This window comes from Xyrauchen texanus, chromosome 27 (genome assembly GCF_025860055.1).
Source record: "Xyrauchen texanus isolate HMW12.3.18 chromosome 27, RBS_HiC_50CHRs, whole genome shotgun sequence".
NCBI lineage: Eukaryota > Metazoa > Chordata > Actinopteri > Cypriniformes > Catostomidae > Xyrauchen > Xyrauchen texanus.
Window position 1 is genome coordinate 39,680,031 of NC_068302.1, and position 19,775 is coordinate 39,699,805.

General features: G+C 40.6%; 1 protein-coding gene across 2 annotated transcripts in view; it reads right to left on the reverse strand.

Annotated features, from left to right (window-relative positions):
• LOC127621346 (eIF-2-alpha kinase activator GCN1-like) overlaps positions 1-19,775 on the reverse strand; it is a 51,472-nt gene that overhangs the window by 13,817 nt on the left and 17,880 nt on the right. For both annotated transcript variants that reach the window (XM_052094911.1, XM_052094910.1), the window contains exons 23-41: positions 19,596-19,709; positions 19,304-19,502; positions 18,954-19,103; positions 16,608-16,795; positions 13,844-13,924; positions 13,613-13,756; positions 13,092-13,216; positions 9,359-9,548; positions 9,028-9,098; positions 8,403-8,568; positions 8,124-8,318; positions 6,824-7,070; positions 5,593-5,714; positions 5,400-5,514; positions 4,639-4,818; positions 4,036-4,256; positions 3,818-3,886; positions 2,259-2,397; positions 1,838-2,034 (exon numbers count right to left, since the gene is read on the reverse strand). In XM_052094911.1, coding sequence (XP_051950871.1) covers positions 1,838-2,034; positions 2,259-2,397; positions 3,818-3,886; positions 4,036-4,256; positions 4,639-4,818; positions 5,400-5,514; positions 5,593-5,714; positions 6,824-7,070; positions 8,124-8,318; positions 8,403-8,568; positions 9,028-9,098; positions 9,359-9,548; positions 13,092-13,216; positions 13,613-13,756; positions 13,844-13,924; positions 16,608-16,795; positions 18,954-19,103; positions 19,304-19,502; positions 19,596-19,709 — 2,913 coding nt within the window. The remainder of the gene's footprint in view (positions 1-1,837; positions 2,035-2,258; positions 2,398-3,817; positions 3,887-4,035; positions 4,257-4,638; positions 4,819-5,399; positions 5,515-5,592; positions 5,715-6,823; positions 7,071-8,123; positions 8,319-8,402; positions 8,569-9,027; positions 9,099-9,358; positions 9,549-13,091; positions 13,217-13,612; positions 13,757-13,843; positions 13,925-16,607; positions 16,796-18,953; positions 19,104-19,303; positions 19,503-19,595; positions 19,710-19,775) is intronic.

Consider the following 19,775-nt stretch of genomic DNA (forward strand, 5'->3'; position numbering starts at 1 on the left):
AGCATATAAAGGCAGCATGAAAGTAATCCATACAGACATGTGGTTTAATCAATGTCTTCTGAAGTGATCTAATCGGTTTAATATGAGAACAGATCAAAATGTCTCGATTACACTTCCTAGCACCATCTAGCACTCTTCCTGCATCCGAATATCCATAATTCCCAACTATACAGTATGCCAAAAACAGTATGCTAGCGGAGTAGTATGTCTGAATCCATAGTATTCATAAGACAGTAAGCGAGAAATGCCTGGATGACCTACTACTTCCAGCGGGAATCTGTAGTGTACCTAAAAACTTTTCTGCAGAGCTACGTTCCCACCAGAAGCCTACGGTCGGCTAAGGAATGTCGCCTTGTTGTACCAAAACAAAGAGGCACCAAAACACTTTCCCAGACTTTCAGTTTCATCATACCACGGTGGTGGAATGACCTTCCCAACTCCATCCGTGAAGCAGACTCACTCTCTATCTTCAAAAAATGGCTAAAATCTTTTCCAAGAGCACTTAACCGGTCACTAAAATATATATATTTTTTTTATAAATTCTTGTAGCACTTAAATCTGTTTTGTATTCTGATGATAGTGAAACTTTGTAGAATGGCACTTTTCGTACCACTGTCCCCTTAAGATGATTCGCTGATGTTTTCCTCTTTTGTAAGTAGCTTTGGATAAAAGCGTCTGCCAAATGAATAAATGCAAATGTAAGTCTGGATCAGTTGAACACTTTCCTATCCCACAATGATTTGGAAGCCGCTTCGACGTCACGGTCAAATGCTGGATTTAAAACAAATGGCTGAGAAACGGGTGTGGAAGACTGTTTTCAACAGTAAGTGCATGTACACACAAAGAATGTTGCTCATTGTGCTTAAACAACGCTTGTTGAACCAAACTTCAACAAGCTACTGGGGCAGTGGTGGCTCAGTGGTTGAGGCTCAGGGTTACTGACCAGAAGGTCGGGGGTTCAAGCCCCAGCACCACCAAGATGCCACTGTTGGGCCCTTGAGCAAGGCACTTAACTCCAGGTTGCTCCGGGGGGATTGTCCCTGTAATAAGTGCACTGTAAGTCGCTTTGGATAAAAGCGTCTGCCAAATGCATAAATGTAAATGTAAATGTAAACTTGAGAGGATTATTTTCACAGTTGTTGTTGTCATGCCATATATTCTGGTCACGGGACCATGCGTACGTTCCCAGATGTTAGTATGTCCCAATTCTATTCATACTGCTTCTCGCATACCAAAGAGTGTACTTTTTTACCGGCCAAGAAGTGTTTTTCATCAAAATACTGTGACAGTACGCGGTTTCAGAAGCAGGGTCGGCGTATGTGTCAAACACTAGGAAGTATAATCGAGCTTGAACTCATGATAGTGCCTTGAGACTGCAATGGCAAGATGTACCGTGAAAAAAGAGATATATTTTGGTCTGTTCTCACCCATTACCGGTTAGATCGCTTCTGAAGACATGGATTAAACCACTGTAGTCATATAGATTATTTTTATGCTGCCTTTATGTGCTTTTTGGAGCTTCAAATTTCTGGTCACCATTCACTTGCATTGTAAGGACCTACAGAGCTGAGATATTGTTCTAAAAATCTTTGTTTGTGTTCTGCAGAAGAAAGAAAGTCATACACATCTGGGATGGCATGAGGGTGAGTCAATTATGAGAGAATTTAAATTTTTGTGTGAACTGTTCCTTTAATAAACAATTTGAATTCAAACCTGGCAATATCTGGTTCATGACTGAATCACATGCAGTAACCACTAGGCCACGGCTCCGATCTGAACTCATAACAACACACAATGTGAGATGGTTAAGTATGTTATAAAAGTAAGTACGTCTTACCTTGAGGATACAGGGAATGATGGGACCCACAAATGGGGTGAATTTGTCTCCAAAGGTGAGCGGCAGGTAGATGAACAGCATGATGTATCCGTCTCTGACGTGAGAGGCGATGTCGACTTTACTGGCCGTCTGAACAACGTCTGGCATCAGTTTATCGAGCTTCTCTACACCTAACGCTGCCATCACCTCAGCCAGACCTAAAACACAGGAACAGACAGGGGGAAAGTAACCACAAAATGTAGAGTTCAGCTTTAATGCCTGGTAGATTAAGAAATGAGTTTAAAAAAGACAAATAAATATATGAGGGATTTCAATACAGCGCTGCACAAATACTGCAGCATAAGGGAAATTCACTGGTTTAATGGTTTTGCAACAGCTCTCTGCTGCCCTCTGTTGTTCCGGTAAATAAATCAGCACTGACCTTGAGCAGCACCGGACCGGTCAACGGAGCTCTGTTCTGACGCCAGCGTCTCCATGAGCCACGGCAGCAGATCTTCAAAGGAAGACTCGCCCATCCCCTTCACCATAGCACCCAGAGCCTTAGCAGACACGGTTCGAACCTGAGGGAGACAGAGACTTTTAGGTACTATGTGACTTTTATTGAAAACAGTCTGCAAATAGGATTCTTTCTGAAATGATGACATCACAACCATGAGTTCCTTAACATACCACCAACCACAAACGAAGACACGAGGTGTATTTCTTTGTACAATGCAAGTCAATGGGGTTTAAAACTTTCAAGATCCCAAAAAAAGATTAAGATAATCCTTAAAACTTTATAGGAGTGATTTATGTCTTCTGAAGCGATGCAATCGGTTTTGGCTGAGAAACTGAGTATAGTCGAGCTTTAAATCACAATTGCGCCAAGGAGATTCAAGATTTAAAGTGAAAAATAATAAGCAACATTTTGGTCTGTTACTGATCCCATCAATACAGGTGACAAGGATTAAACCACTCGTATGGAGTTATATTGATTACCTTTAGGTCTTTTTTTGGAGTTTGAAAGTGTTGAACCACACTGACCTGCATTATATGAACAAAAACATCTCGTACCTCCATTATAATATCTTCGTTTGTGTTAAACAGATAGTCATAAGAGTTAAAAAGGTGAGTAAATTATGAGATAATTATCCTTTTATGTAAACTATTCCTTTAAAGGCAGATGCAAAAACAATTTGATTGTGAGTGTTTCGGTGCCTGAAATCTTGACAAACATTATAAGTTAAGTGATTATAATGTGCTAGGAAAAAAAAAGTAGAAATGCCCCTTTTAATGAATTCCTATGGATCAATATTGCCTTCAAGTATTAACTACAATGTTACAGACACTTTCATCATTTCCTCCCTCTTTTGCCGTCTCAAACTCGTTGAACTTTCTTTTTCTGCAGAACAAACTAAGATATTTTAATGGAGATATGAGGTGTTTTTGTCTGTACAATAAAAGTCAATGGGTAGCAAATCTTCAAAAGTTCCAAAAAAGATATAAAGGCAGCATAAAGCAATCCATATGACTCAAGTGGTTTAATCCATGTCTCCTGAAGAGATAAAATCGGTTTTGGGTGAGAAACAGACCACTTGAAATTTCATCTACAGTCTCCTAGGTGATCGTGATTGATCAGAAGATCAATTACACCGATCATATCGCTTCAGAAGACATGGATTAAACCACTGGAGTCACATGTATTACTTTTATGCTGCCTTTATATCTTTTTTTTGGAGTGTAAACGTTTTGGACCCCATTGACAAAAACATCCCATATCTCCATCAAAATATCTTTGTTTGTGTTCCACAAAAGAGAGAAAGTCATATGAGCTTGAGATGGCATTAAGCTGAGTAAACGATGAGAGAATTGTTACTTTTGGGTGAACTATTACTTTAAAATTGACTGAAACAAAAACAGTTTGTTTATGAGTGTTTTAGTGGCAGAACTACAATATTCGCCTTATTGTGAATTTCTATGGACCAGTATTGCCTTCATTACCTCTGGCACAGGGTCCAAAAGAGAGGCCTTCAGTCCTGGAATCACACTGGGCAGATACGGAGACAAATCCTGCAAACACACACAATATATTAAGAAAAGTGCTTTATTAAACACCCCAAATTTAGTCGATAACAACAAGAACAAAAAGGTGGCCACATGTTGTATTGCCTGTATTTGAGACATTATATTTACGATAGAAAGGGGCAGTTATTTCTTACCTTCTGGTCGGTAAGGGAGTACATGTTTCCGATGATCTGTGCGGCCATCTTGCGAGTGTCGGTGGATCGGTCCTGAAACGCTCTCTGGACGATGGGCATGATCAGAGCCAGAGACGGCGCATCAATGAAGTGCACAAACTTTGTATCCAGTAGAGTTTGCAGACAGTGGTGTGTCCTTTGAGATGGGTCAGTTAAGGCGTCCAGTAGGATGGGGGTGATGGCTGCACAGTTGACAGAACACCAAGTCAGTGTTAACAAATTTAGCGATAAACCGATATATTGGCCAGGCCGATGAGTCAGCCGATACTTGTCCTTCTAGCAATTACTGTTGGCTGATAACCCTGCCAACTTGACTGACCAAAAAAGGTGTGTTCATTTTGAATGGTTTGAAAAGTCAACAGATGATGCACATATATGTTTGTATACACACACACACACACACACACACACACACACACACACACACAGTGTATCTATACAAACAGCTCTTACCCTACTTTCAAACATCAAAACATTCCTAATGTGTAAACTTCAGTATGAACTGTAATAAACTTTCCCTCTTCCAATTTTACAAACGTTTCTCCAAGTGTCAATACTTCATACCCAGGATCTCAGGGTTGCGAATAACAGATCCGATCTGTCTAAGCGCTTGCTGACCGGCCTTCTGCACCTTCACGTGAGAGTCTGTCAGAACCTCCGTCAGTTTGGGGACAATGTTCGGCAGACAGGAGGACAACTGTTTCGGAGCACAGAACGCCATCGCACCCAATAACTCCACAGACCCTAGAGAAATTATAGAGGTTATGACACATTACAGTAATTAAATTAGTTGTGAATGTGGATTCATAATGTCTTTTTGGATTTTCTCCCCAATTAGGAATGCCCAATTCCCAATGCGCTATAAGTCCTCGTGGTGGCATAGTGACTAGCCTCGATCCGGGTGGCGGAGGACGAATCTCAGTTGCCTACGTGTCTGAGACCGTCAATCCACGCATCTTATCACGTGGCTTGTTGAGCGCATTACCGCTGAGACATAACGCGTGTGGAAGCTTCACCCTATTCTCCGCGCATCTATGCCCAACTCACCACGTGCCCCACTGAGAGCGAGAACCACATTATAGCAACCACAAGGAGGTTACCCCAACGTGACTACCCACCGTAGCAACCGGGCCAATTTGGTTTCTTAGGAAGCTTGACTGGAGTCACTCAGCACGCCCTGGATTTGAACGTGCGACTCCAGATGTGATGGTCAGCGTTTTTACATGCTGAGCTACCCAGACCCCGATTCATACAGTCTTTAATAAGTAATGAATACATTGAGAACATTATATATTCAAAAATATCTTTATGATATGGACGCTGACCTGCTTTAGTTCTCCAGGACTCCTCCTCCAGTGCCACAAGTAGAGAGGGCAGCACCAGCTTCACTCCGTGAGCACTGAGATTCCTCATCACAGCTTTAGCGCAGTCATCTGCAGCCTGATACACCAACACAATGAAGGTCATGAGATCATGATGCACAACACAGAATAAAGGACAAATTTAGTGTGTTTTTACCTCTCTGACATACTGGTTCCCATCACCAAAACACAGCAGGAGATGAGGAAGAACATGGACCACGTAGGGCTCAAATAATTTCCCCAACAGGTTACACAACATCTCGAAAGCGAACAGAGCACCTGAGGGAGACAGATAGAGAGCATCATGCTCGTTATTAACATCATAATGAATATTACTGGTATATTGTGCTTGTGTTTGAACGCAATCCTCATCTTGTGCGGTCGCTGGTGTCAAGCCAGAGCGTGGTTTGTTGCTTATACAGCTGGAGTTGCGCTTACTGCCCCCCGCTGAAAACAGCCCTATATTTTACTCAAAATATTTTTTTTCCACATATCTGTTTTTCTAGCAGAAGTGCTTGACATGGGGTGAAAAGTTCATGGAAAGTTTGCGTTTGATTGTCATGAACAATTATGCTTCTTACATGACTGGTTGGACAGTTTTTTTCCCCTCCCTTCCTGCCCCAATTTGGACTGCCCAATTCCCAATGTGCTCTAAGTCATCGTGGTTGCTTAGTGACTCGCCTCAATCCAGGTGGTGGAGGATGAATCTCTGTTGCCTCCGCGTCTGAGACCGCCAATCCGCGCATCTTACCACGTGGCTTGTTGAGCGTGTTACCATGGAGACTTAGCACGTGTGGAGGCTTCACATTATTCTCCGCTGCATCCACGCACAACTCACCACACGCTCCAAAAAGAGCGAGAACCACATTATAGGGACCGTGAGGATTGTACCCCATGTGACTATACATTCACTAGCAACCGGGCCGATTTGGTTGCTTAGGAGACCTAGCTGGAGTCGCTCAGCACGCCCTGGATTCAAACTCGCGACTCCAGGTGTGGTAGCCAGCATCTTTACTCGCTGAGCTACCCAGGCCCCCAGTTGGACAGTTTTAATAATCTGATATGAACTCTATAATTTAGGCTTCATAATTTAGCTTAGGCAATGGTAAATCGTGTCCAGTTGATAACGTATAGTCAACGCTAATGCTGTTAAACATATAAACAAACACATCGCAGGCAGGTGCATCTGGGGGATTACGAAGCGTTTGTGAATCTGGCATAAAGTTTTCGGGAAGGTCCATTTTACTCAAATATTTATGAAAGTTTCATAAATGAGGCCCATTGCACACAGCTTTGCATTGTTATGCCAAAAAAGCGCGCAAAATTAAAATTGATATCACTAGCTCGAATGTCGTTTTTGTTTTTTCGATATAGGAAATGCTGCTGACCCTCTCTGCGTCTGGAGTTCTTCTTGTCCTGTATAGCGTCGGTCAGTGTTGCCATGATGTCTTGTTGTTTGAGTGACAGGATCCCCAAACCCTTCACGAGTCCTGCCAGACCGTACGCCGCTCCCTTCCGCTCCGCGTATTTATCACTCTCAAGAAGAAGCTGCAGGAGTTTCTTCACCATCCCACCAGCGTCCTCCTTTATAGCAGGAACCAGAGGAGGAAGACAGCTCGCCACTGACTCCTGAACCTGTGAAACACCAGAGATCGAAACAAGATGTTAAAATTAAGCAATGCGTCTCTATGAACCCCTTCAAGCTGAGTTTGCAATACCAATGTCGACTAACAGGACGCAAGACATCAGATCATGTGTCTGTAATGACATTTACAGATAAATGTTGAACTGCTTTAATCTGCAACAAGCAAGCGGAATGGGAATGTATTTAATAGGTATTTATAATGTTTAAGATTTTCAGCGAATTACAACATAAATTTCTGTCTTTCGTGCGGTTTCAAAACATTTGGAATACAGTGGTTGGGCTGGGTCTCGGCACAGATGCCCCGATTCGATTAATTAGACATTGAAAATTCAGTACTAATAATTGGGACAGGTTGGATATGAGAATAAAAATGACTCCAGTGATTCCTACAGGATTCTGAACAGCGGGTGGAGACCTGTGACCGCCCCCTCAAATTTATATGGTAAATGGTCTGCATTTATATAGCGCCTTTTTAACCTTAGTGGTATACACTGCTTTACACTCCATCTCATTCACACACCAATGACGGCAGAACAGCTAAGGTGCTAGCCTGCCTTGGGAGCAACTTGGGGTTCAGTGTCTTGCCCAAGGACACTTTGGCAAGACACTTGTGGAGTCGTGTGGGCCAGGAATCGAACCGCCAACCGATTAGTGGACAACCCGCTCTACCACCTGAGCCACAGCCTGTATGTGCAGAGAACTGAGATCTTCGCCTTTGCGATGGATAACACTTTATACACATTAATAGTGGAAAACATATATTTATGATGATTTGTTTAGCATACTTTTCCTGCGGCGCTTATTTGCAACGCAGAGGTTTTAAGGCCTTATTTAGTTATTTTAAGTAACACAAATGCAGAAGGTGGTTATCTCTGAAAAGATCCAATTCTAAGCTTTCAAACGATACCACATATGCCTGACTTAAAGTATGTATACGGGGGCTTGAGCATTTTAAGCGTAAAAAATGTGGGTCCTGTGAACAAATCAAAGGGAAAAGAGTAAGGAGGAAATGAACAAGGAGCGTAAAGGTGAGCAATTTAGACCTGTTGTGATGGAGTTGAGAGCGCGGTAATGAGCTTGGCCATGATGGGTTTGATCTTGGGGTCACTCTTGTCCAGATGTTTGGCGAGAGAACCCATGAGGATCACCACACTCTGACGTACAGAGTCATAGCTGGCATCCTGTGGCGCGTTCTTGAGGAACTCCTCAAACACAGGCAGCAGAGAGCTCACGTTGTTCTAAAAGACAAAAACAAAAGTCAATGCTGTTTGGGATATTTACGGCTGTACGGAATGCTTGAAAAGTCAGTCACCATACGGTACCTTGCCGTGTGTGTTGAGGGCGGACAGCGCCGCATCCAGCATGCAACGTCGCACCTCTTGGTGTCTGTCGTTCAGAGCGTCCGGCACAAAGAACAGGAAGAGTGGCGTCACCTGACTCTCATTCAAATACTGAGCCAGTTTGTTCAGAGCCAAAGCAATGCCACACCTGCACACACAAAACACATCACTTCCAATTAATTTCAGTGGAGCATGCAACAACATAACATAATATTTAAATTGGTATCTGTGTAAGGATACTACAAATAGACATGAAAGGGATGTGACGTTATCTGTCGGCAACACAAAACCAGAAGTTCATCCACCTAGAAAAGTAAACCCACTCCAAAAGGACAATTTAACAACTTTGCAGATCAAATATCAATGCATGTTTTGCTGCAGAGTTCATGTAAGTGCTTTAACAAATGGACAAACGTCACATTTCTGCTTTTAAAACCTCCGGTACATTTGCCCCATTGACTAAAATTGGAAGTGCATTACTGTAAATGTGAGGGAGTCAAAAACATATGTGGTAATTGTCAGCATGTCACCGATACAGCTCACTGACATTAAAGAGGAAAATATCCCAGAATATTCCTTTAACTGACTGTCTGTCTGTCTGTCTTACCTGGCCTCCCATTGGTCAGGAGGAGCTTCAGAAATGACCCGTCCCAGAGCGTCCAGAATCGGAGGAGGTCTCTACAGACACAGAACCATACAGCATGAATCAAAACAATCACTTTAAGAGAACAGCCCTCTCATTCACTCAAATGACAGAATCGTTCACTCTCAATGACGGCTATTGATTTAAAACTTTACGACAATGAATTAAAGATTCAAGCCGGTTAACACGACATCTTTCATTTCACAGATGACACTCAGTCTTCATTCTCTCTGCAGTGTAAAAGCGTCATTAAATATTAATGTCTGGTGCTAAATCTCTAGTGTGTGACACTCACGTAGAGTTTCTCATGGTAGAGTTCAACGAGTTGGTTCAGAACCGTGGCCGATTGGTCCTGATATTGACTGACAGCGCTGGAAAGAGCCTCAGCACCGGCCGACCGCACGGCCTCCTCGTGGTGGATCACGTCTTCGATCAGCAGTGGACACAGATCAGGGACAAGCTCAAGATACAGAGCCAGCCACAGTCTGAATCAGAGACAGAAGACAGAGAGGACTTACAGACACTTACAGATATCGGAACAGAATTGGCAAGCACGTTCTCATCATCACAAGCTCCAATCTGATTTACAGGAGTCAGAAAAGATGGGTTTTTATAAGTCCACGCCAGTTTTCAGGCAGGAATTAATGTTTCTAAGGAACTTGTGACTGGATTTAAAGTTTCCAAAGTTCATGGCATCTTTTTGTTTTTAGTTTGAGACATACAGTATATTCAGCTTTGCTTTCAGGGTTATATCCTTTAAAGAATCAGTGCTTATTACTTTACCTAATTTACCACTTCACTGTGCACCAGTCCATTAGGGTATCCATTTCAGATTTACTCGACACTTAACATCACATATAAAACCCTCTTGTTTGGCAGGGATGGATTACCAACAGGGCCAGTGCCCAGGGGCCCTTGACCTCCTGCTTGAAAACCCTTTTGGGCATGAACAACGAACCCCCCCAGCTCAACAACCTTTGGGCAAGAACAACGAATGCCACCCCCCAAAACAACTTTTGAGTGGAGGGGGTGCCCTTGGAGTTAATTGGCCTCAGGGCCTTTGCAAGTCATAATACGTCCCTGCTAGTTGGTCAAACATGTCAGACAGACGGCCTCTTCCTAAGTGCTTGCTATAGAGCTGTTGCCTATGTACCGGTAATGATATCTAGAGAGCAGGATGGCCGATATAAATGCTGACAGACATACAGTTTAACAAATGCAAATCAGATGTACACTAAATGTCTAAGGTGAAACAAACATGTCTTTTATACATTATTTACATTATTTATTAAGTGACCACTTCTGTTAATCGGCCAAGCAAACATGATTATCGGTTGAAACGCTAATCGCAAAAATAAAAGAAACAGCCAAATATCGGCCGATTAAGCAGTCTGGCCGATATATCGGTCTATCACGTATTAGCAGTTTCGAGCAATGGGTTCCCTCATTCATTTCTTATTCGTTTTTTAATGGTAGTTTTAGATTTAAGAGTAAAATAAGGCCTGTGGTTGAAATTACTTGAAGAGACTTTCACGTTTTGTTCTACAAAATAAATTACACACAGTCGTACCTCAAATGTTAATTTTGAAGCAACAGTGTTTTTTAAAAAATGCATATTGCTCACAATGCTAACGAATTTATCTATGGGTTAGCAACATTAGAGGTCGAGCGATAGTGGATTTTCCTGACATCGATGACTGAGGTGGTGGGTACAGCCGATAACCGATTAATCGGCCGATAGTTTTTAAAATCAATTTATAGAATAAAAAAATTTAAAATTGTATTCTTATCTTGCTATAACGGCCACAGAACTAGAGGCTACAAGAGTTCAAAATGAATAAAATCCTAGATGCGGTTTATTGTACAACCAAAATAGCCAGAAAAGAATTCAGATTTAGTGCATAAAGTGAGACTTTTAACCCTAAACACACCAATAATGAACACTTGGCCCCATTACAATGCTCTACATCAGTGGTTCTCAACCCTATATATTGGCTGCGCCCTCCGGAGGTCGCATTTGTCGGCTGCAGCCGCCTTTCACAGGAATTCAGAGGATGCATAAGGTGTATCCTTCGTGGGCACACATAACACACAATTATTTGCTTCAACGGAAATGTCTAAAAAAAAATAATAATTTTGCCAATTTGTTCATAAATATGATATTCAAACGCAAGTAATGCAAATTCCCAAGTTGAAAAACCTCAGAAGATGAAGAAGAATCCTTTATTGTGGTCACACATTATACACACAGTTTTTTTGCATATATACAGTGAAATTTATTAGTTTTCACATATCCCAGCTAAGCTGGGGTCAGAGTGCAGGGTCAGCCATGATACGGCGCCCCTGGAGCAGATAGGGTTAAGGGCCTTGCTCAAGGGCCCAACAGTGGCATCCTGGTGGTGCTGGGGCTTGAACCCCTGTCCTTCTGGTCAACCCTGACCCTGAGCCTCAACCACTGAGCCACCACTGCTCAGTGTATATAATACCACTGATGGTACAGAGAAAAAAGCTGCAGGAACCTCATATCGGCCACCACTGATGGTATATAATATGTATTACTATATTAATATAGTATATATTATTTAATATATATATATTTTAATATATAATTAGGAACCTCATATCGGCCACCACTGATGGTATATAATATGTATTACTATATTAATATAGTATATATTATTTAATATATATATATTTTAATATATAATTAAAATAAAGTATTAGACTAAAAGTACACCAGTAAAATACTCCTTACATCATTATAACTCTCCTAAAATGTACCTCATACATTCCCTTCCAGAGGGACTTTGTTCCCGTCTCACTCAAAGCGCTCGTGCTTGTTAAAGAGTGGCGTGCTGTCATAGCAACCATGAAACATTCCGTTTCCGTTTGTCCTACGAAGGCCGTCTCGTTTAACCAGTTGATGCGCGCCCCCTTTTTGAACATGAACCATGAAAATGACATACCTGAACTTAAATGGTTGTATTTACGGGAGCCTTTGGAGTTTGGACAGTAGTACCTTTTGAAAGAAGACACTTTGGGCTTTATTTACCAAGTTTCAGAATTAATATATGTTGTTATTTTTTAAAAGTTAGAGAAGCTGAAGTTTATAGTAATGGAAATATTTTGTGCTGAACATGTTTTTATAATCTAAATAAAACAATAATAAAAGTGCCAAGACAACCCAGAAATACAATGACCTCAAAGCCACGAGTCTAAAGAAGTTACGTTTCAAATATGAAGATGATCTGACAATAAATGAGGTTCCTGCAGCTTTTTTCTCTGTAAAATCACTGGAAGCATACAGAGTAAAATTAAGGCTCCGCCTCTCAAGATGACACTAAATCTGACTGCGCCACATTTTTAAAAATAGACTTTGGAGACAGGCTGGTTTTGTTTATAGGACTCTAATATATAAGATCATATACAGTTTTACAACATGAATGCTACTCCGATTGCAGTTTGTTGAAGAACGATGACGAAGGGTGATTCTTCCAGGCGAGATCTCATGTAAACAACAGAGAATATATAAATATTTCTCAGATTTATCACTTTTATGGACAAAAAGTGCTACTGGATGTTTTTCAATGAACGCTTGACATGGACGATTGACCCAAGTGTGTTGAACTGCATTCATCTGGCGATCGCATTTTCATAATAAAAGTCCCGTTCTGATATTGCATGTTTTCATTTGTACTCCAGGCACAAATAACTAAATGGCTGTTTCTGGAGCATTGCTATCGTGAAACAGAGATCAGATATCAATTTTGAACCCTTAGACCTTTGAAAAGATATATAATTTGTTAACATTCATTACATTTATAGATGGTAAATTATATATTAAATATAAGCAGAGTGACGTCACTACCGCATGGGGGCACTCAGTATACTACAGCCTTCAAAGGACGCGTCCTACCTAGCATGCAGCCTTCCAAATGTTAATTTAAGTTAAGTTATGGTCAAAATCCAGGAGTTTTTATAATTTTGATTCTGCACTACACTGGCATGAGTTCAGTGGCATGACTCACTTCTCTGCCAGAGCTCTGATCTCCTCCTCCACATCAAACTTTGCCACCCAGAGTCTCCGCAACATCTTTAGCCCGTTGGCATCAGCGCTGTCGGTGGGCAATGCCAACTCCATTTCCAAAAGTCCCTTCAACATTGAGATAACAGTTCTTTATTCAAAATGATTTCATAACATATTGTCATAATAAAAATGTCATCAAATGGTAAATGGACTGTATTTATATAGCGCCTTTTTAAACTTAGCGGTATTACAATGTGACTCATTCACCCATTCACACACACATTCACACACCAATGGTGGCAGAGCTGCCATGCAAGGTGCTAGCCTGTCATTGGGAGCAAATTGGGGTTCAGTGTCTTGCCCAAGAACACTTCGACATGTGGAGTCATGTGGGCCGGGAATCAAACCGCCTCCCCTGTGATTACCGGCCAACCCACTCTAATACCTGAGCCATAGCTGCTCCGGCTCAAAGGAGATCAAAGAAATAATGAGTAAGAGTAGGGGAAATAGAAATATACTGACCCTCAAAGCAGCATCTCTGACCGAGAAGCATGAAGACAGTAGCGCATCCAGTAGAACGTCGATTTCAGCTTGTTCTGCGAGTGCACAGCCCTCCTGCCCGCTCGCACTGGTACACAGCGCTGTGAGACAGCCTGATGCCAAAACCTACAGCACACACACATAGCACAAACACAAGTCTCCAAAGAAACACTGCGTGTCTAAAAAACATTTTTTAACGGTTCAAGTCTCTACCTGTAGACGAGGTGTGGATGTGCCGATCACTTTGGTCAGGAGTAACAGCATACTGACTCTAGGCAGCAGCTCAGGACCGTTCTGAACAAACAGAACAGCACAGTCACAATAAGTAATACAGACATGCATAAATCATCTGTAATGTAAATGACCAATAATTTACTAAATGTTACTACAAACGATTTATCAAACAATCCATATGTGAGAAAAAAGTTCTTAAATCCATCCCACTTGAGCAACGTATTCATTGCAAATAATCTTAAAATCATAGACAAGTAAACTAGCGCTTATCTAGTACATGCGCAGGCATAAATGAATATTCTGTTGTGCATTATAAATATGTAATAAAATGTTTAAAGGTAGGCTTAATCGGCAGCATAAAATAAATTGTGGAGGTGAATGGGGCAGGTCCATAAACATTCAAATACACACCGCTTCAAATTATAATGTGTTAATTTAGTGTGATATAATCGGTAATGGCATTAGGGCTGCAACTAACGATTATGTTGATGATTGATTAATCTAACGATTAAAATGCGATTTGGCGATTATTGCAACGATTAATCATTAGATCTTAACTGATTATTCAGCTTGTGCCCCAACTTAAAAAGGTTGTATTAAAAGTGCATACTAACAATAAAGAAAAATTCATCTTTTAAAACATCTCTAAATGACATTCACTGAATTAAAGAGAGAAAAATACTTTTTATAAGTTTAATTCAAGAAATTCACTGCAAAAAAAATCCTCGTTCTCAAGTGTTTTTGTCTAAATGTCTAAAAATCCTTAAAACAAGATACATTTACTTGAGAAGCAACATATCAGATATTTAGACTTGTTTTAAAACGATGCATCTTAAATATACAGTAAGTGTTTATTAATAAATTAAATAATTGTATTACTTAATAAAGCTGCGTATTCCCAATTTTCTTCACGATAAGAAATGCACAGTGAGATATATTATGATTTAATAAGTCACGAGCCATCACGTTATAATCTAGCTGCATTAAGTGTGTGCGCTCGAGGGATGAGCGTCCCGTGACAGAGTGAATGAAGTTGCAGTTTCAGTCTCTCCTCCTTAGATCAGGACAATCACACAACTCATAGAAGACCGCACAGAGAAATGCCAGTTTCAGAGTTTGTAGTTATTTACGTGATCAGCTTCCGTATTAAAAAGCTATAATGCATGAAATATAACTGCATTTTAGATGTAATGTCGGGGTGTTTCCTTTAAAGCTGCTCGACTCACAAGTTTTGCTCAAGCTCCTCTTATTCCACAACGAGAGTGCTTCTGTATGTACATACTTTGTATTTTTGTATAATTCCCTCATACTTTGCGATCTACATCACCTGAAGCTGTTTGGAAAGTTTAGAGTTCATCTGGACAGTGATCTGTGTAAGTCGGGTGCACGCTTCAGTGCTGCTCTCATCATTAGAGTTAAAATGATCTCATGTTACATTAAATTACATCAAACGACTATTCGACAACGAAAATTCAACAGTGTTTATTTGAATGTTTATGGACTGGCCCCATTCACTTCTATTGTAAGTACATAACCTATGCTTTATTAAATAAACAAGGGACAATTTTCTTTTTTGTGGTAATCATGTCAACTGAGCTTAACCACACCTATTTCCATAAATACTTTTTTTATATGACAAATATTTGTTCATCGGTTTTTGTCATTACAGATGCTTCAAAGTTAAATTCAAGGACTTTAAGCACATGTTTATTTCTATGCTGGAGATGTCATTAAAACAAACTGACCCAAATTGCAAATGGGTCATTCTCAAAAATTTTGACTTTACAACTTTTTGTAAAGTCAAATTTTCAGTTCAGTTCAGTTATTGTCTATAAACGCTGAGGATAAATTATTTACGTTCATAAAGGACAACTTCTTTGTTCTTTCTTTTATTATTTAATTTTGTTTGACGAATGAAGCAAGTTAACACAAACGAGGGTTAAATGGGTTACACCGCCACATTTTGAGGGTTCAATGGGGTACAAAACCAAATATTTTTGTGTGAAAAAATGAGTTAATATGTGAATTAATAAAATAACATGCTGGGAAAAATCACTAAATGCATATTTATATATAGCAGCCTCTGAACGTAAACCTTTACAATTTTTTACAAACCTTTTCTGCAACTTTTGTATTTAAAAAAAAATTTTAACGTAAAAAATAAAGAAAATAAAAAGGAAATAACCTGTTTTATGAGACACAAATGTTTCTTTACAGCAGGGGGCGCTAGACGGCTCACATAACTGAATCCTCCATTGATCTGCATTCAAATCATTCAAAACGTTTTACATCTCATTTCATTTTTTCACTCAGGAGAGTAAATTGTAATTGAAACTGATAGTTGCAAGGATTCATACTTGTTAAATCCGCAACAGCAGTATCAATTAAATATATATTTTTTAAATCCTCCAGTAACACTTGACTGTGATTGGCCCATTCTGAACAGCGCTGCCAAAAGTAACAGGTGTCACATGACAGCGGCGTCTATGCGCTTCCTGCTTCAGCAGCGGGTGTCGTCGTGTATTTCCGAAATTAAATAAATACTTTTAATTGATTAAATGATTTAAGCAACGTATTTTAAGATTTTCTATATTTAAAGAACTTTTTAAGCACCTCTTGGTAAAAATGGCTATTTTCAAGGGTTTTCCAGGACTTCAATTTGAAAAAGCCAAATTCAAATACTTCAAGCAGAAATTGGAGCTGTTCAAAAGAACAAAGTGATTGGCTGAGAACACACCCGTACCTCGTCTATAAGTATGTCGCTGGCGTCGGATTGTGCGCGCAGTTGTGCATGTGTGTTGATGATTTGTAGCGCACGGGTCATGGTGAGCTCCGCCTCCTCTGACATGCCGCTGCTCTGACTCAACATAGCCTGCAGGAGCGGGAAACAGAAGGAGAATGCTGGTGCTGACAGCGAACATGTGTCGGATCCTGCAAAACAAATACAAATGAACTTTAGGACACACTTGCACAACATCTCTACAGTTTTCAGATGAATGAGCTATGCTGGTGAACCCTTTAAAGGGGTCATAATACTTTAGCAAAATTGTTTTTCTCCCTCAAGTACACTTATAATGTTATTCAAGGTTGTTGTTTTTTTTGTTGCACAAAAACAGTTGTTATTTACCTTCAAATGAAATAATTTAAAACGAAACACTGATTTCAGTCAGAACACACTATTATTTTTTTTAAAGTTAAAGTAAAAGTTCACAGAAAAATGAAAATTCTCTCATCATTTACTCACCCTCATGTCATCCCAGATGTGTGTGACTTACTTTCTTCTGCTTAACACAAATAAAGGTTTTTATAAGAACATATCAGCTCTGTTGGTCCTTACCGCAAGTGAATGGGAGCCAAAATTCTGAAGCTCCAAAAAGCACATAAAGGCAGCATAAAAGTAATCCATAAGACTCCGGTGGTTTAATCCATGTCTTCAGAAGCGATATGAGAGTTGTGTGTGAGAAACCGATCAATATTTAAGTCCATTTTTGCTAGAAATTCTTCTCCCAGACCAGTAGGGGGCGTATACATTAAGAATGTGAAAGTGAAAGAGATTAACTGAGCAGGGAGGAGAATTTATAATAAACATCTCCCAAAATATTGATCTGTTTCTCACCAACACTTATCATATTGCTTCTGAAGACATGGATTAAACCACTAGTGTCTTTTATGCTAACCTATGTGATTTTTGGAGCTTTTAAATTTTTGCACCCATTGACTTGCATTGTAAGGACCTACAGAGCTGAAATATTCTTCTGGAGCATGTCCAGAAAAATTCTCATCACCAAGAATCATTGACAAATATCTGCGGTGTGTATTTTTTCAGATTAATCCAAATAGACTGATGGCTGATCTAAGGATAAATGATCACATTAAAAAAAAACATATTTGTTTGTACTATATTTACTGGTCCTAATTTTGCAGGTGGGCCTGTTGTGGTAATTATGTGTACGATGGACCACATTCAATTCCAATTTAGGGAAAAAAATGCTAAATTAAAAAAATAATTTCTATTGATTTCTATTGAAATTTCTATTGATGGATAAAGCTAAGTTTCATGAGAATCCCCCCATAATCCATCCATCCATTCTCTATAGCCGCCTACTTTATGCAGGGTCACGGGCCGCACTGAAGTCTATCCCAGCTGTCTCAGGCCAAAGTCAAGGAAACACCTTGGACAGGTGGCCAGTCCATCACAGAGCTAACACTCACAGACACAGACATTCATACTCTCACTCACATCTACGGGCAATTTAGAGTCTCCAATTCACTTGACCGGCATGTTTTTGGACTGTGTGGGGAAACTGGAGACACCGGAGGAAACCCATGCAAACATAGGGAGAACATGCATACTCCACACAGAAAGGCACAGGTTGAGCTGGGAATCGAACCGGTAACCTTCTTGCAGTAAGGTGACAGAACTACCAAAGTCTCTCTAGCAAGTCAGTCCACTCTCGGCCATGTTTGGGATGCTCTCGAGAGGCTATTTCCAGTCATGACAGTGCAGCTCCTATCTACATGAATGGGGAAAGATTGAAATTTCCAAAACGGTTGATCAAGATTAAGATCAAAGGACATATTTCAAATCAGCAGTAAAATCTGACAACACTGGTATCATAAATGGTGCTTCTTTACCTCCGGTTACACAAAAAAAAAAAACGAATTTTCCCGGCTTGTATAGCTAATGCGCATGCGCATTCTCAAGTTGATTGACAGGCGATGTCTGTATCTAAAAGGTGATTGGCTCTTTTACCTGTAAGGCGGGATATCCTTTACACATCCGCTGACCTTTGGCTGCCGTTGGGCGTTCCAATAGCTCCCATTCATTTTAATAGAAGTGGCCTATCTCTGCTAAATAGTCTCTGGTGCTACCCACTGAGCCACAGTGCCCATTTCTGAAGCGAAATTTCAATAAATGGTCTGGACGGACTGGTGAGGGCAACTCGTGTTGTGAATGTTAAAGTGTGCCACACTACATCAAAGTCTTTCATTTTAAAAGAACAAAAGACCATCCATGATGTGACCCCTTTAAAGTTTTCATCCAAGCTTCTATGATGCATGTTGATATTTATGTGTGTGTGATATTCACCGGTTTTTCCCACTCTCTGAGGTACAGTGTGTGTGTGCAGCAGTAAGACGGTTCTCTGTGTTGCTGTATCCAGACCCTCCTGTGACCAAGCTGGATCTAAATCACATTCTGGTTTCAACTGGCGCAATGTCACCTGACCAACAAGAACCGCTACATACAGAGAAAAAGAGGAAGAATATGCATCACAAAACATCTAAGGCAGCATTAAATGCTAAAAATGTTTGTCATAAATCTTCATCAAAATATCATTAATTTCTCCACCTCTTATTTGCTAGTAACCCAGGTCAAGTGGATAATGAAAAGCCATTGAGTAAACAAGGTGACTAACAGACAGGACATGGAACATATACCCAGATTGTGCAGTTCTTTCGGCATCAGACAGACACCGGCGTCCAGGAAGACACGCTTGACCCGGGGAGCGGCCAGAGGAGACTGCAAAAGAGGCAGAAGAACCTGCAGGACTCCAGGAACATGCATCCAGATGAGAGGAGGCCGACGAGCCAGAGCCGACTCCAACAGTCTGACTGCCGACTGCAGCTCCGCATTCAACTGACAGAGACGGACAAACACAAACACGTCATTTGTTGCGTTTGCGCTGAAGAATGCATGTCAGGTTTTCACAGGTGCTGTTTGACCTCTCACCCCCAGTAATGTCTTGCGAATGCCGGACTCTTTCTCCAGCTGGTTCTGCATCATCTCTTTCTGTTTGCTGGTGAGCTGGAGCTCCTCTTTGATGCCTTTCTTTTTCTTGATCTCCTACAACACAAACATTTGTTCAGTATGACCAGTCCATGCCTGTAACATAGTAACTCTTTAATTTAC